This window comes from Acomys russatus, chromosome 1 (genome assembly GCF_903995435.1).
Source record: "Acomys russatus chromosome 1, mAcoRus1.1, whole genome shotgun sequence".
NCBI classification, from domain to species: Eukaryota; Metazoa; Chordata; class Mammalia; order Rodentia; family Muridae; genus Acomys; species Acomys russatus.
In genome coordinates, this window is record NC_067137.1 from 15493896 (window position 1) to 15510803 (window position 16908).

Sequence of the window (16908 nt, forward strand, 5' to 3'; positions counted from 1 at the left end):
GATAAGGTAGAAAGAAAAGAAACTGGCACACCACCACATGCAAGGAGGAATGGACGGGAGAATAAACATTAAAAACATTATTTTATTGTACGTGCACCTGAGTGTATATCTGAGCACCCACCACATGCAAGCAGGAGCTCTCAAATGTCAGCAGAGGCCTTATGTCCCCTGGAAGTGCAGTTACAGATGGTTGTGAACTGCTATGTGGGTGCTGGGAACTGAATCTAGATCCTCTGCAAGAACAGTAAGTGCTCTTAACCATTGAGCCATCTCTCCGGCCCCGAGAACAAGGTTTAATACAACGTTGTAACGTATTCTCATTTCAAAGCCTGGAATCACTAACTGCTTTATAAATGGATGCCCCGGACATGGAGTCAGCTTGTTTACAAATGGAGTCAGTTGGAGTATACATGCACCAGGCGTGAGGCTGATCGGATGCTGGAGATGATCCAGAAGTTTCAGTTCAGGGAGGCCCTGGATATGATGGATAGCATAACAGGGTATAGGCTGTTGAACACCTGCCCTGGGATGTAGGAACAAGCACCAAATGGTGACATCTGACCGAGTCTCCTGCTTGAAAACCCAAGCTCAACTTCTACCGCTGGGGCTGCACATATTGCTTTGGGCATCCAGTGTCATCCGTGCCTGGGCTGGCACTGAAGCAGATGACTTTAGACATCCAATTGGATCCCCGTGGACAGTCAACTCCAGGCCTCTCATCCTTGTCATCAGCATTAAGTGGCCAACCGTACAGTCTCTCACCTTCCAAAGTACTGATCTCTATACCAACCTTCCTCCCAACTGAACCCCAGGAGCCAATCTGGGCATCAACAAACACATCACTCAAATTTTTAACACCTACCAGGCTCTCCCTTAAAGACATCCTTCTATGAACAGCGAGACTGGGACCCTCCACACTCACTTGGGAAGTCAACAGCCTCTAAAGACACCCCTGGTTACTCCCATACCTCAGTTTCCCCACGCACACGAACATTTCCTCTCTGTAGCTCTGATTCCTACCCCAAGACACAGAGGCTTTGAGAATGGACACTGACATAAGGTAGTGTGGTATCTGAGTTCCAGCTACTTAGGAGCAATGTGACCTTGGGAGCTCAGACAAGTTATAGTATCTAAGTCTCGCCTGAGCCATGTGGAACATAGAGGTGGTTAAAGTTCATAAGACTGCTGCGGGGATCACATCAACTGATGCGTGAGAAACACACCTGACCTCCCTTTTATGTGATTTAGGAGGCTTCCACATGTGTAGGCGAAGCATTTTCAATACTGTGATCTCACACGGCCCCTCTAGATCCAGGGTCCTAGGCTCCGTCCCTGTGCCACTTAAATACCTCCCGACATCAACTAAGTCTTTGACGTCACAGACGTTGGATGACAACTGACCATCTTCCCAGTGTTGGTGTCTACTCCAAGATCTTGCCAGTTTCTCCCAGGTCTGGACCTTACCCTGACGTGCTCTCTGTAACATATGAGCCCTTCCTGCCTGTGGTGTTTCCGAGAGACCCACCCGAGATGGAGCCGTTTAATGTCTTTACAATTCCTGATGCTTTCCCCTTCTTCCTGCATCTGGTCTCTCAACTGAACCCTCAGTATAGCAACTAGGGTTAGCAGGCCTGGCAGCCGGTGAAGTCCTAGGAACAGAGCAGACATGCAGTCAGTGCAGGAAGGCTTGTCCCAAGAGGCACCACGCTCATCCTGTGCAGAGTCAAACATAAGAAGCCTGTCTTTTATGCAAAACATGCAGACTTCAAGATGCTCCCAATTATTATAAATGTGGCCAAGAAATGAAATGTGTTGGCTGTAGGGGAGGGTTGCAGTGAGTCCCAAGGAGCCAGTTGCTAACTGGGACTCCACCTAGTGACTCCTTTTGTGCCAAAAGCTGCTGGGGAGAGCAGTCTTTGCAGAAGCCTATTCTATCTGTGACCCCTCGTGGGAAGCAGACCTCCATTTATCCTCAAGGATCTGCCTCTTTGGTGATGTGCTGGAGGCATGGTGACAAATGGCTGGTGATGTGGGGCAGCGGGAAGGAGGTTGTGAGAAGCCATGGACTGACTAGAGTTCACCAAGTGTGAGAGTGGGCACAGAACTAAGTTTACAAAGGCAATAAATGATCTACTGTGTCGAGATTGGAACAACTGACTGAGGCTACCACAGGCCAAACACATGTCAGGAAGAGAACAAGGAGATAATATCAAGGGATTGGTGGCTGAAATGGTGGAGAGGCAGGCTAAGGCTGGGTAACATGGGATCCAAGAAAGCATCTTTCCTTATAAGTAAGAAGAAAATAATGGAAATCTTAAACAAGCGATGTGGTCTTGCACTGGGGTGGTTATCGGGATGGGGGTGTGTGTGCTCCATTCCATTTCTTTTGAGTCATAAAGATAGATGAGATTAATACAAATATTTTCAGCCGCAAGACACATTTTAAAACTGAGGGGGAAAAAAAAATCAAAGACTCTAATAGCCTAGAATGCCCTTTTGTCTTTCTCCATCTGATGAACTCTGACTCACTCCTAAAGACTCAGCTCGGAAGTCAAATACAACAGTTTTCCAAATAGGAATTTGAATCTCTTTACTCCATAAGCTTTTTGTTATTTTGCACATTTCAACTTCTAAAAACCCATAATGCCTAAAGCTACAATGGTTTACTCATTCGCATTTGCCTTAACTTAAGCTAAAGGCTCCTTGACGTGTGTACCTGTTATTCCTTCTAAGGTGCATGGTGAACATTCCAGATATTTGTTTCTTGAATAAGTCAGAATTTATGGCTTGGCTGCTGGGATTTGCCACAGATTATCCACAGGATGTAGTTAAACTTATTATCTATCTGTGCTAGACAGTGATAAGAGAGAAACATACCCAAGGTAGGTCCTGGCCCTCAGAGGATGCATAGGTTAGACTGATCTAGCCTGCTCCATTTATGCTTTCAGTTGCCCCCTTTCAAAGGCAAAGCTCTAGCAATAAACAGTCCTAAGATATAAAAAACATTGTGCATGTATATGGGTCAGAGAGGTTGAGACGGGCTCATACTCTACAAACCCAAACTGGCCTCAAATTCATGGTAATTCTCTCGCCTCGCTCTCTAAATGCTGGGATTATAGGCCTAAGCCACCATGGCCAGCATGAGTAATTTTTATTACAGTAATGTTACTACAGTGGCTGTATTTTATTTGTTACGAGTATCTTTTTGCACCTTTATTATGGGTCTGTATGCATAGGAAAAATAAATTATGCATATAGTTTACTCTCATGTGAAACTTCAGGCATCCATGAAGACTCCCAAACAGGTTTGCCAAAAGCAAGAAGGAACAAATGTAACTAATGACTTAGGCTAATCATAACACTCCTCCCAAACCCACACAAGGCCAGGGAGGATAACTTACAAGGCTTTTGTTGACATGATCCATTCACAACAGACTAACTTAGAAAGGCCAAGGGAAGCCAGTTGTCTCCACCCCCGGGGTTCCAGTGAAAGCTGCTCAATGTCAAACTCAGCCTTGGACCTCTACACACTGTCAAGTGCAGTGGGTGGTGTTCAGCCACCATCTCTGTGCAAAGTGGGTACAGTATGTTCTAGGAAATTCCAGCTTTCTTTTAGTTTTTCACAAAGCGTTCTTTCTGCAGAACCATCTACAGCATTACTCCGGTTTTCTGGATGTTGATGATGACGACGGCAAGAATGAGGACGGATGGGAAAGTCCTCGAGTTTGATATAATCCGAAGCTGTGGATTCCACACTCAAGCCTCACCACAGGCTTAAAAGAATTCACTTGCTTTCGGCTCTCCCTTGGCTCTGACGCCTGGACCATTCAGAGCAAACAGCAGCCAGTGGGTGACATGGCCTTGCTTGTTTGCAGGACTAACACAAACGCAGAATAAAGACTAGGTGCTGGGCCCAGCCCACGGAGGAGCACACAGGCCTGGTTCGAGGTGAAGGCACACCCACCTGAGGGTATGACTGACAGACCAAGCCCTCTCCCCGAGAGATAGTTCATTACTAATGGGGAAGAGCTTTAACTTCTAGGAAAGCATATTTTCTTCAATCTGGGGATGGGTCCAATAATAACATGGAATTCTTACAATTATTTTGTTTCAGAAAACATCAGAGTTTAATATAGACTCTGGCTCTTTAGTCATGAGTTGATTTGCTCCTTTGGGCCAAAAATTACTATGACAGAGGGCAACAGAATAAATGTTCTTTTCTAAGTTGAGAAAGAAGGGCTCCAAATATTCTTGCAGCCATTTTTTTTTTTGCATGTGTCTAAAAACAAAGAGAATGCTACTGCCATAGCATGTCAAGAGTCAAGAATGTTTTAAATGCACATTTTACATATTGTATAATTTATCCTCAAAAAGCAGCTGGAAAAATAAATTAAAGGGAACAACACTCCATGCCTCAAAGTAGAACTGGATTTATAATAAAATGTCTATTAACAGATGATCTTAAAAAAAAAAAAGATAAATAGATAGCTCCATCTTTGTTGAGATGGGAACACAGAACAGATGGACATGATAATTCATTACAAGGCACTTGATTTGATCAGGGCTTCTTGGAACTGCACATTCAGGGACAATTTCTCCTGCTTAGCTTGAGTTGGCATGAGAAAAGCAATTTAGTAACCCATCACAACGTTCACAGTCATAAGGTCTCCAGCAAATATGACTCGATGAGCTGGGGTACCCAAGACTGTCTCACAAAGGTGAAAGAAGAGATCTCTGAGTTTCAAGCATAAAAAAGGGGGGTCCCTAACTCCCCACAGTAAGGCCAGCTTTTATACACACACACACACACACACATAGATATAGATAGATAGATAGAGAGATAGATAGATAGATAGATAGATAGATATGCAGAGTGTGTATGCTCTGCTGACGGTCCCTGACCCATCGCCCCCACCCTAACGCTTTGCTAAACACTTCAATGACCGAACCAGTTCATCTTGAGATAAAAGTTCTGCAGAGCAGCTCTGGAGCGCTCAGCTGCCTACCTCGGGATCCACACTTCAGCAGGCAGATTGTTAAGTGGCTGCAACACTTTCTCAGAGGCAACTGAGCAGAGGAATAAGCAAACCTACTTTGTTTCCAGTAGGAAGTAGAGCGTGTCACTCAAAACTGGAAACTGAGGCAGACGGGAGGACTAACCCCGAGTACTCCCCATCTTTTCCAGGTGCGTGTCTTTTTGAGTTGGCCGGTTTCTTGGTCTCAATGTAAAAGTAGCACATGCCTGGACAGGTTTTAGTTTGCTGTAATCTAGTTTTTATTACGTGGTGGAAACCACGTCTCTAATTGGGTGTCTCTCTTGAAGGAGGGTTACTGATGGTGTCTGCCTCTAGCAGATGACCCTCTCTCTAGAGGTCTTGAGATTCCTTGCACCCGTCACTGGTGATACCTGAACTTGTTGAAGCCCTTCACTTTAGTCAGCGCCACACCCCACAGCAAGCCCAGCGGTCTCCGTGCTCCCTCAACGAGTCTTTGTTGAACTGTTGGAACAGCTCTGAGCATTTTCTGCACTGGTACACCTTGTTTTCACTCACTGCAGCTATGGGGTCAGATTAATTTTTATTAACTTACATGCTTCTGAAGGGAAGAAGTGCCATGCCAAAGATTCCATTCCGCTGGCCTCATCTGGGATGAGTCTGCAGCAGGCTGAGGATTCTGGAACTCCAGGAGACTCCTTCCCTTGCAAGGGTCTTTATGGACTCCCAGGCACTGCATGCTAGCAATCTGCTGGAAGTGTATCATTATCCCACAACAGAGCACTACCAAAGCAGATTTTTCTCACAAGTGCAGAGAAACTGGGATCGTGCGATGGGTGGGGACGCCTAGATTTCTGCCTGGAGCAGCTTGGGGGGGGGGGGGCAAATAGCTAGATGTGGTCTTAAGGCTTTTCATGACTGTCGCTCTGGCGATGACTGTGCACATAGATTACCATCTTTCCTTTCATTGATTTCCCTTCCTGAAGTTTAGATCTGTTCTGACTGGACAGGGTGTGATTGGGAGACTGTCTTGGGTATCCGAGTCAGTGTTTTAGAAAAGTTAAAATGAGGCTCAAACAAAAGGGGGACAGGGAAGAGCCCTTTATCCAAAACTTTTAATCTTAAGGGATAAGATCAATTACAAAATTGGTAACAGAACACAATACTCTCTCAAAATCTAACACTGTGTGTATGTGCAACTAAGTGTGAAATAAAGAGGCATTATGAATACAGAACTAAATGAAGGGAAACAGACAAGAGAGACGAATAGTTGGAAACTCAGGGGGAAAGAAATGAATCTTCACAGAAGGTATACATGGGCACCTGGGTCCAAGGGGCAGTAAGCACCCATGCACAGCCATGCATGGGCTGATGTGGTCCACAGAGGGGAATGTTTAAAACACTGGGGGGAGCCCACGTCCCACATCCGAGTCCTTCCCACATCACACATACCAAGGCAGCTGACAGACAGAGACACCCACATTCCATTGTCTAGCAGCAATTTAATAGAGTAAATCCTTATTTGTAGATTCAGCCTTTGGCCGATTATTCTCTTCCCCTGCTCCTTAGGAATTATCTATTCATAGATATAAAAAGGAAATGCAGCTAGCAATAACCATCCAGCCATCTAGCAAGCACACAGCCATCTACCAAGCATCCAACCATCTACCAAGCACACAGTCACCTATTTTGCCTCCATACCACACACTTTTCGTAATTAAACCAGTCCTGATTACCAAGGCTTGAATAGACCTCCAGTAGCCTGCTGTTTCACTATGCCTTTTCTAAGAAAATGAAATGATAAAGAAGTAGCCATCTTTTTCCTATGACTTCCCTTGGACAGTCTTATCACCGTGTGACCCATCTATTGCTCCATTAGCATCAGGAACCCTGGAATTTCTAGGTTTTCCTGCTCCTGTTTTTCCCCTAAGAAGTTAATAACACTAACCTCTTGGTTTCTGTCCAATTGAGAAGATCTGGGGGAGTCAAAGGACCCAGTGGTGGAAGTTACTTTTAAGATCTTGCAATCCTTTCCTGCCTTCCCCTTTTGAAAAGCTCAGTTAAGAAAGAGCAAGATAAGGTGAAAAGCTTGTCCAACTACGCAGAGGCGGGTCTTGATTCTGGTACCCAGTTCATGGGATAGAGTGAATACACTTCAGCTACCAGATGTGCTGTGCACAGGTCACAGACAGCGGTCACAAAGGGAAGGTCGGGTTTCCTGAGTGGCTGCACTGGGGAGGGTACGGGGACTGACAGTGACTTGGTCCAAAGGGGACAGTACACCCTGGAGATTCATGCTCACCCAGTCAGGCTCTGATGATGCTCTAGGAACGGAGCTGGTGTCCCACACACTTCTGTGAAAATGTAGCATGGTTTGTAACTCCCCAGCTGGGTTGAGCTGCAAGAATCAGCCCCGTCCACTGAACTGAGCTTGAGCTCTCGTGTACTAAATATATTCTAAGAATTCTTTTTTTGTGTGTGAAAACAGGAGCCATATATTAGCATTCTCACCAAGATAATCTAAAAACTTTTAATTACCTTAGAGCTTGAAAAAGTTTGGACTTAAAAATTTTGAGTTAAAAAAAAAACAACAAGACTTTTGATATAGTGTCTCAAAAAGTAAGAGGTATAAATGCTCTGGATCTTGGTTCTGGAAGAGAGTCAGGCCCTTTGGTCAAGAGAGAGGCAGGAGCCAAAAGGGAGCTTGGGAACCTGGCTCTCACAGCATACACAACCCAGAACAAAGTCTATTTTAAGCTTCTGGATATCATAAACAATGACTTAATTTATTTCGAACTCAAAATAACTGGCTTGTATTTTTTTTCAATAACTTTTAAGAAAAACATATTTATAGGCAGAAATTGATAACCTAATATTTCAGGACAAAGAGTTTAAGACAACTCTCATTAAATTTAGAATGAATGACTATCACATGATATTAAATGCATTCGTCTTCTCAGTAAACCATACAGAAATATCGAAAGGCTTGGAACGTTCTAAATAATTCAGTTGACGTCCACTAAGATATAGTACATCACTGCCCCAAATTTTAACAATTTAATGTCTGCCCTGTAAGCTTGTATCTTAAAAACTGGTGAAAAATAATAAGAGGCAAAATGAAAACTCAGCAAAATGAGGCACACGCTGAAGACAGCAGAGTGCCTTTAGAGTAGGGAAAACAAACAAACAAGAAGTGACCAGGCAGCTATCATGACAGCCCAGATGGGCTAAGTTTAGCCTTGGCGGCAGGAGAATTCACAGCTGGACTCGCTGCTTTGTATCTCAGGTGTCTCCACCCTCCAGATACAACAGGTAGGGTGAATCTATTTCACCCAGACAAGATTAACAATGATAGAATTTCTATGCCACATCCTTTAAAGATTGCTTTCTTGTTTTCAATATTGACCTAGTCTTATGATTTAGATATTCTGGCAGTCCCTTCACAGCCCCCCAATGACAAGGCTGCTGTATGAGCAGAGAAAACCCCAGTATTTCTTAAGGAGAGGAGGTCTGAATTATAGTCACCTAGATGATGCTTGTGTCAGGTGGGAAGGAAACACACTGAGCACCTAGGGAGCTGCCTGAATTCCAGAAGACCCAGACTCCTAGGGCCAGAAGAACACCATGTTTTTGGAACAGGGTCACTCATCTGCAGGGTTTCAGCAACTTTCTTCAACCAGAATGTCAGGCCTAAAGGGCACCTATTTTTGTTAAATGCATACTGTGGTAGACTAAACAACGTTCTGAAATTTTTTGAAGCCTCTTCCATCAAAAGGTAGCATCTACTCTGCTGCTCTTTGGACAGGGGCTTATCCTGTGACTTGCTCCCACAAACACAATGTGGCAGGAGCAGGCGTGTCCACCTCCGGGTGGGTTTCTAGAGACACTTACTATTAACACTTCCTCTTCCTAGCACAGGGGAAGCAGTTCGTCATGGGAGATCATACACAAACTTGTCATTCAAGCCATCCCAGCAGAGTTCTGAAACACAAATGGCACCCACCCCAAAAGACCACAGGGAACGGCACAGCACAGAAGGAAGCCTCCTTGCCTTCATATGGCTCCTGGGGAAGGCTTCGTACACCCCAGTGCACAATTGAAATGCATACACATATACTTCACTAATTTGTACTTTGACGACAAAAAGATGTCAGTAGGACATCAGCTCATCTTCCTCAGCAATCATTCTGTTTTAAAAACCAACAAGAAAGCACAGCAAATGCTAAAGAGTAGAACTGGGAACTGGGCAGTGGTGGCAGCGCACGCCTTTAATCCCAGCACTTGGGAGGCAGAGGCAGGAGGATCGATGTGAGTTCCAGGCCAGCCTGGTCTACAGGGTGAATCTGGGAAAGCCAAGGCTACACAGAGAAACCCTATCTCAAAAAAGAAAAAGAAAAGAAAAGAAAAGAAAGAAAGAAAGAGAAAGAAAGAACACAGGCACACCAAAGATCCTGTGCTGAAGACAGACCTATTCTACCCTCGTGCCAAGGAACAGCTGTGATTTTACACAAATCACTCATTCTCCAGCCTTCCGTTTTCACAGCTGTAAATTCCTCATGGTGTCAGAGTGATGGTTAAATGAGCGAGGGTTTGTAATTAGCAAGGTATGTGCTGGAGTTAAACTATGTACGTCACCGCTATCCTACGCTGTTTAAGAACAGAGTTTTCTACCTCTACAAAGACAGCACTTGTATCGATGTACACAACACGTTGGGTGCTTTGTTGCAAACCCACTACACATGGCAGCATCTGTGCATGCACATGTACCACACTCACTCACAGACACCATAAACACAAAGGGGTCACAACCCTATAGGGCATAACATTTCTTCTGTTACTGTGCAGTGGTGTTCAGACGCCCCAGCTGAGGCTCCGAGTTGCTAATTCTAATCTTTCCCTATCTTCTCCTGGAAAGTACTGCGAGCTGCCTTGGCTGGCACCACATACTGGTGCCAACAGAAAAGGACTGAAGAGCATTCAGTATGCCTGCAACTCAGCACCAGGTTGCAAAGTACTGAGAATGGTCAATAGTTAATTCTTTCCCTTGTAAGAGTGACAGAAGTCTATCACCCTCAGAATCTACTTCAGGTAAATAGAAACAGAAGAGCCCCAAATAGATATTAGGGCCATAAAGAAAAGGCAGGGATTCCGCAAGAAGAGAAAGCGTAGCCTACTTCTACAGAGGCCAGGGGTGGATGGAAAATCAGAACTCATCGGTGCCACATGCCAAGAGCGCTATTCAGGCATGGTATGAACATCTATCTAGAAGGCAGAGCCTTGCCCGTGTAAGAGCTCACTTGGTGCTCAATGAATGAACAGCTAACAAGTGCTTAAGAGGAGACTCCTAAGCTGAGAAAGAGCTCACACAGAAAGAGGCTTAGGAGCCTGGGTGGGCCAAACAGTCTCACTAAGAATGGGAATTTATCTGCCAGCATGGAGGGGTCCCAACCCCCTTTCTGAAAGTATGAAAGTATAGTAAATTCATTTTTAAAAAGTGGTTGCTGTCAGTGCAAAGTAAATTTTTACAGCTAGACTTTCAGATATATTTATCCTTCTCTGTCCTAAAGGGCTCTCCCTCCTAAATTCTCTAACAATTAGCTCTGCTCTGAGTTCTTAGCAATAGTCTTCACAAGCCAGGGGAGCAAGCCCAAGCGTCATGATATGATTTTGCATGTTCTACCATCGTTTCCACTGTACCCTCAACATGGTTCCTTCATAAGAACAAAGGTATACATTTCCCTTAAAATGCTAATAGTACATACATACATCAGGCAATTTTCTTTTTATTTCTATTTTTGTATGTTTGTTTGAGCTTTCATTCTCTTATCAAAGTATGACCGATACACGTATTTAAAAGAGAGACCCCACTTCATATGCTAAGCTGACATGAACAGGTTAAACACAGCCTGATTGTATACATCGCGTATTTACCAATATTAGTTTAGTGCACACACAGAGGAAAAGATGACATAACTGCTGACTTCTGGAAATAGCCTCAGCTACTTTATGCATGCAACAATTAAACAGTCATGCAAGGAAGTGTATGACTAATGGACGGCATGGCAAAGGATGTCTTCAGAGTTCCCAGGGGTGAGAGAGGGATCAGTTGAAAGATGAAGACCCTGTGAATAAAGTGAAGTCTAATTGGAATCCTGCAGGATGGGGAGAGAAAGGTGACTCATGCTGTGGTGGGGGAGTGCGGGGCTTGGAGGGGGCATGTGTCTGTAGACTGAGGAGGAGCAGAGCATAAAGAAGCGTCTCAGAGCAAGTACTAGGCAGCACTATAACTAATGGGAAGAGGATAAAGAATCAAAGGTGTTCTTTCTTTTCACCCTTAACGTGTGAATTACCTTGACTAAGCACAGGCTTGTTCATTCGTTCACTCACTCGCTCCTCCTCTCATTCATTCATACATTATTTATAAATATGCATTGGCCATAGTACATCTATATTCTAGAGATCATAAGTACCCACATTTTGAGAATCACAAAGAACAGTGGTGACAAAATTAAAAATGATGAAAAATCCCAATGATTTCAGCGTTATTATAAACAGCGTTATGATAAACAGATTAATGAGGAGTTACAAGGGATTGGAAGGGTGGGGCAGCGGAGACATCTGTAGGGGCTGAAGATCGAAAACACTTTAAAGAGGAGGAAATGGAATCTTCAAAGAGGCAGATGATGACCAGGTAAAAGAGGAAGGGAAACACTATATGGGATGAGGCAGCTGCAAATGCAGTCCCTGAGCAGGAGAATGCTTGTGGGGACCACTGATTGGGCAGGAACAAAGGGTGAGTGTGTGGCAACGAAGGGGGACAAGCATGGGTCACTGCCTATCTAACACACAGGAAAGTAAGAGCTGTGAGAACGCAGCCTCTCTGCAAATGATTTACAGCGGGACTCTGAATGACTTCCTTCTCTGTGCTTCTTCGGTTCCATCATTAAAGGCACATTTACCTTGGACCATTCTTCAGGCGAACGCCCAAGTCAAGACTGCATGAATACAGTAATAACCACCCTAAGAATTCTGTTTACTAGACTCACAGAAGCCTGGGGATGAAACAGAAGGCATTGAGAGCAACCTCTGTTCCTATGTGACACGTCTTGTAAGCACAGCTGGCAGGTAACCATCCAGATGGGGAGTCTAACCAGTGCCAGGAGCTCAAGTCTGCCTCAAAAAGCAGCATGACGCAGTGCCGCGCATTACTGTCGGGAGGCTTTCTTCTTAAGCTGAGATCTAGTGTCTTCCTACAGTTGTTAGCCAACCAGAGTGACCGGGGTACCTTGAGCACACAGGAGAGGTGGAAAAATGAGCTCAAACTTGGCCCTTTTCCTTCCCTCACAGACAGGCTTAGCTTTGATTAACTAGGTCCTCTGATGGAATGTTCCATCTTCCTCTCCATGAAGACCTCGCAGAGACATCTGTTACTACTACTATTGATCCACTGCGTCTGCTGGTGATTGGCTGTATCCATGTGTGCACAGGGGCTCACCCCTTTGTACACAGCTCTGCATAAACATGGCACCCTAATGCCACCAGGAAGCTGCTCTGCCTTTATGGCACGCCATCTTCACAAAACTCCTTGCTGTCCACTTCACCACAACATGTATGAGAGAATCCTAGGTTTCCGCAAAGAGAAAGGCTAAGATGCTAACGACCTAATGCACTTTATTAGAGGCAAGATGAAGAAAGCAACTATGGGGACAAACTCTAGGAATCTACCCCCTCATTACTGAAAGAGGAAAACTACCCGTAGAGGTTCACCTCATCGCTCAAAAGGGGTTGGGAGTATCTAGTCCAGTGGTCCTCAACTTTCCTTATGCTGAGACCCTTTAATACCGTTCCTCATGTTGTGGCGACCCCCAAGCATAAAGTTATTTCATGGCTACTTCATAACTTCAATTTTGCTACTGTTATGAGTTGTAATGTAAGTATCTGATATGCAGGACCCACAGGTTGAGAACTGATGCTCCAGGAGATCGGTGAGGCACACCTCTGCACATGTCCGGGAGGTCACTTCCAGAGAGGACTAAGCAAGTGGGGGAGGGGCAGCCTTGCCTTGAACCTGGTTGGTGCTAGCACACAGGCTAGAGGCCAAGGGAACAGATGGGATAAAAGTGCGACAATCTCTCTTCCCTGCCTCCTGGCTGGCACGGGGTGAGCTGCCCTGCCACATCCTCCTCCCAGTGTGAGCAGAAACATCTGTGATAATGACCTAAAAGATCTGGTCGCAGCCTTAGAGCCCTGATGAACACACATTCACTTTTTAACTCTGGGCTACTGATTTTCCTACTACTTTATAAGCCCGCGTCCATAACCATCCCTGCTCGTGCAGGAAATTGAAATGGTAAACACCAAAAGCCTGGCACGGGGACCGGACTAGAGACAAGGCTATCGATGGAGCTAAATAAGGAAAGGTTTCGGCTCTTGATGCCATACGCAGAGGATGCAAGAGTGGCAAGGAACGAGTGATTTTATTACAGAGATGATATTAATGAGCTGCCAAAGACGGAGAGGGCCATGAGGACAAAGAAGAGGGATGGGCAATCCTGGGTAAGGGGAAGCCGACTGTAAAACCAGCTTCCCTGAAAACCAGGCACTGTTGGCTGGCATCACTGTGACACTCTGTAGACCATCAACAGCAGGCCTAAGGGCCCTCGTGTCCTAGAGAAAACTTGCTCTATAGAGCTCAATGGATGCCCTGTTACTAAGATGAAAACGAGAGCAGCTTATCTCCCACAAGCCACAGGGCAATGTGCCTGATACGTCAGAATGACTGTCAAGAATTCAGACACCTCTCTGCCTCAGTAAGAAATGGACCTCGGGAGATACATGATTCCAGACGTCCAGAGTTCCCTTCTCATGAGATCTCTGAAGCAGGCTGTGTTTCACCACACTGGGCACTTGGCTTGAACAACCACAAGATCCGCTGCTGCAAAGGATCAAATGGCAAACCTCACTATCATAGACCCCCTCACTCTGCCTCATCATCTACCAAGGGGAAAGCCTGCCTGCCTACTTCCTAGCCCTAGTTCCTTTCAGGGAGATCCTTAATCCTCAAGATTAATGGCTTAACCTGATGACACCTGGCTTTGATGTACAGAGAGACAAGCAAACAGCAGGTTGCAGTAACAGTTCCATGGTTTTTCCAGAGACATGGGCAAGGATTGTGTTTCCCAAGGGAAACCAGGCTGCAGGCTTGACAAACTACCTGGGACGGTGTTAGCTAATAAGACAGAACGGAAATTTGAACCGGTGACAAACCAACCTTGCTGGCAGGGTACAGCAGCCGTCCGCTGTGAACCGCACTTGAGTTTCATAGCTGTCCAGGGGGCACACAGCCTGCTGGACAGGGGGGCACTCCACGGTGCTGCAGTCCACGCTGAAAACTGAAAGGGGCAAACAGAGAAGCACTGTTTATTGCGACATCTACTTGCATTTTGAATCCCCAAATGAAATACTGACTCTTGACAAATGTTCAAAGATTCCTTGCTTCCCTGAAACCCAGAGCCCATCTAGTGTTTTCCTTTCAGGCAATGCTCTACAACCGTCGTGTGTCTCAAATAGAGCACCAGAGTTAGAATGAGAACAGAGTGAGACCGTGTAGTTATTCAGATGGTGATGGAAGTGTTTCTGACAGAGCAGTTCAAGAGATGGACAAAGGGACTGCTTTGCCTGAAGCGTTTACCTAACAGTAAAAGTAAAATTTTTTAAAAAAAAAATAAGGAAACAAAACATAAAAAAACTGATCAATCATTAGAAACTTGCAAAGAGGAAATCATTACAATTTAGACCTAGTCACAGGCTACATTAGAGACGCTGGCACAACGGCAAGGCTGTTAGATAAACTATAAAGCAAGAAATGGCTGAGACATGACAGGGATTCCAATACTGGCAAAGAAGGTGAGTAAACAGTCAAATGACATAGCACATGCTTCGAAGCCAAGGCGGATGGAGAGGGGCTGCCAAGGAGGAAAATTGGGCCTTTTCCTTATAAAACATCTGCCATTTGGATGCACGTATTTATCCAAAAGTAATTCTGTTTTATGTATGAGTGCTGCTAAACGTAAAACTTCCAAGTGACAGACGCATCTGCAAATGAGGCTTCTGATCGTCTCTCAGGGAATGAAGCAGGTGACCACAGTACCACACTCTCCCCAGTAGTTCCATCACACATACGTGAAGAAAGTAAAGAAGAAAGAGAAAGGAAAGGGCCAGCTGCTTCCTTGATGGCACTCACGCTCCAGGGAATTATCCCTCTGGCTCTCTGATTAGAGAAATGAGACGTTATCCAAAGCAGCAAATGCTCTGCCCCCAAGCAAGAATGCTCATCTTGATGGGAGTGGAGAGCGGAGGAGGGACCTGCTGCCCTCTGATGCAAAGGGGCGGGGCTGCCCAGCCAGCTCTGGCATACCTGGTTTGCACTCATAGAGGTCACAGCACTCTCCCGGCTTCCCTGAAGCTTTTGACACTAGAATGTTCAGGTATCCCGGCTGGCAGACTTTGCGCAGACAGCCCGCAGGGTCACACACGCAGCGGCTGGGTAAAGGACAACACTCCCCGGGAGGAGCATAGCCCTCGATCAGAATGGAATCTTCTGGACAACGTGGAGAGAACTGCACTTCACAGCGGGCCTTGGAGCAATCTGGCTTCTCTTCTAAATGGGAGAGAAAGAATTTAGCTCATGCCCTGGGCAGTGTGGGGCACTTCTGGGGAAGAACAGATCGTCCCAAGTCTATCTGCTACGCAAAGAGCAGGGCAGCAGACGAAGTCTGGTCAGAGTCTTCAGTCTTACTGTAGCCAACCATGGGAATCTCTCCCAAGATCTGCCCATGACACCAAAACACAGGCCTGGGGTTCCCTCCCTCACTCCTGGTACTACAAAGGGGAGGAGGCAAAGGAAGACCTCCATGTGGCTCACACTCAGGTCGGGACTAACTGTGAACCTAAGAGTCTTAAGGGTTCTTCTTTTGATCGTGATGTAAGTTCTACAAAAACAGAACAGTGACGCAAATAAAACCTGGCCGCTCCAGGGACTGGGGACAATAATGATGAGTGTGAAGAGCTCCACCTCCAAATCTGCTTCAGTGAGCTGAACTGATTAAGACATGTAAGTCTACGATGTACAGCTTAACAGGATAGACAAGGAGGCAAATTCCCCTGTAATTTTCCTACAGGGCGTGTCTCAGCAGAGGCTCGCTGGAGGCACTGCACTTGCCTTTCAGTATTATCAGCTGACCTGTGGAAGCACTTCAGTTCCAGAGATGGGAAAGTAACAGTGGGCATTACCCAACAAGCTTAGGATTGGACGGCAGAGGCCTCGCTTGTCAGGCCTCAGTCAGTTCTCAGGCCATTTTCTTGGTTTAAACTTTTAAGAAACCTATACTAGCATAAGGCCTCAAGGAAAAGATGGAAATAATATAAAACTACATTATTGTAGACTGTGACCTTTGAATATGGTTGGGATGTTGGGAAGATTTTGTGAGGCTACTGGACCATACACTTCCCAAACCGCTAATGGACTTTGCTAAACTAAAACCCAGAAACAGAATCACAGAGCAGGAGTAGAGGCAAGAGGTCCCTTAATACTATAGATTTAAGAGACCTGAGGCAGAAGACCCAATCAACCTGCCTAGTCAGTGATAAACTGAGAATCCAGGTACCCCACCTCACATTTCACTCAGCTTTGGCTAGTACAGATGGAACTGTCTTTCCCAAGCCAAGCCTGTTCGTTCCTTACTCCCTGTATCTCTCTCAAAGGTCCCATGTAGCAGAGGTGGACCGGAAACTCCTGCTCCCTCTGCCTCCACTTCCCAAGTGCTGGGCTTACAGGCCAGTGTCATCATCATACCTGGCTCTTCCTCTGGTCACTTTCCAACATGGCGGCCTCGCCTTTCACTGTACGTTTTCC

General features: G+C 45.5%; 1 protein-coding gene across 1 annotated transcript in view; it reads right to left on the reverse strand.

Moving 5' to 3' along the window:
- The window catches only part of Crim1 (cysteine rich transmembrane BMP regulator 1), a 173435-nt gene that overhangs the window by 76882 nt on the left and 79645 nt on the right, over positions 1-16908 (reverse strand). Inside the window, exons 3-4 of the mRNA XM_051166903.1 lie at positions 15412-15654; positions 14266-14386 (exon numbers count right to left, since the gene is read on the reverse strand). Of these exons, the coding sequence (XP_051022860.1) occupies positions 14266-14386; positions 15412-15654 (364 nt within the window). The remainder of the gene's footprint in view (positions 1-14265; positions 14387-15411; positions 15655-16908) is intronic.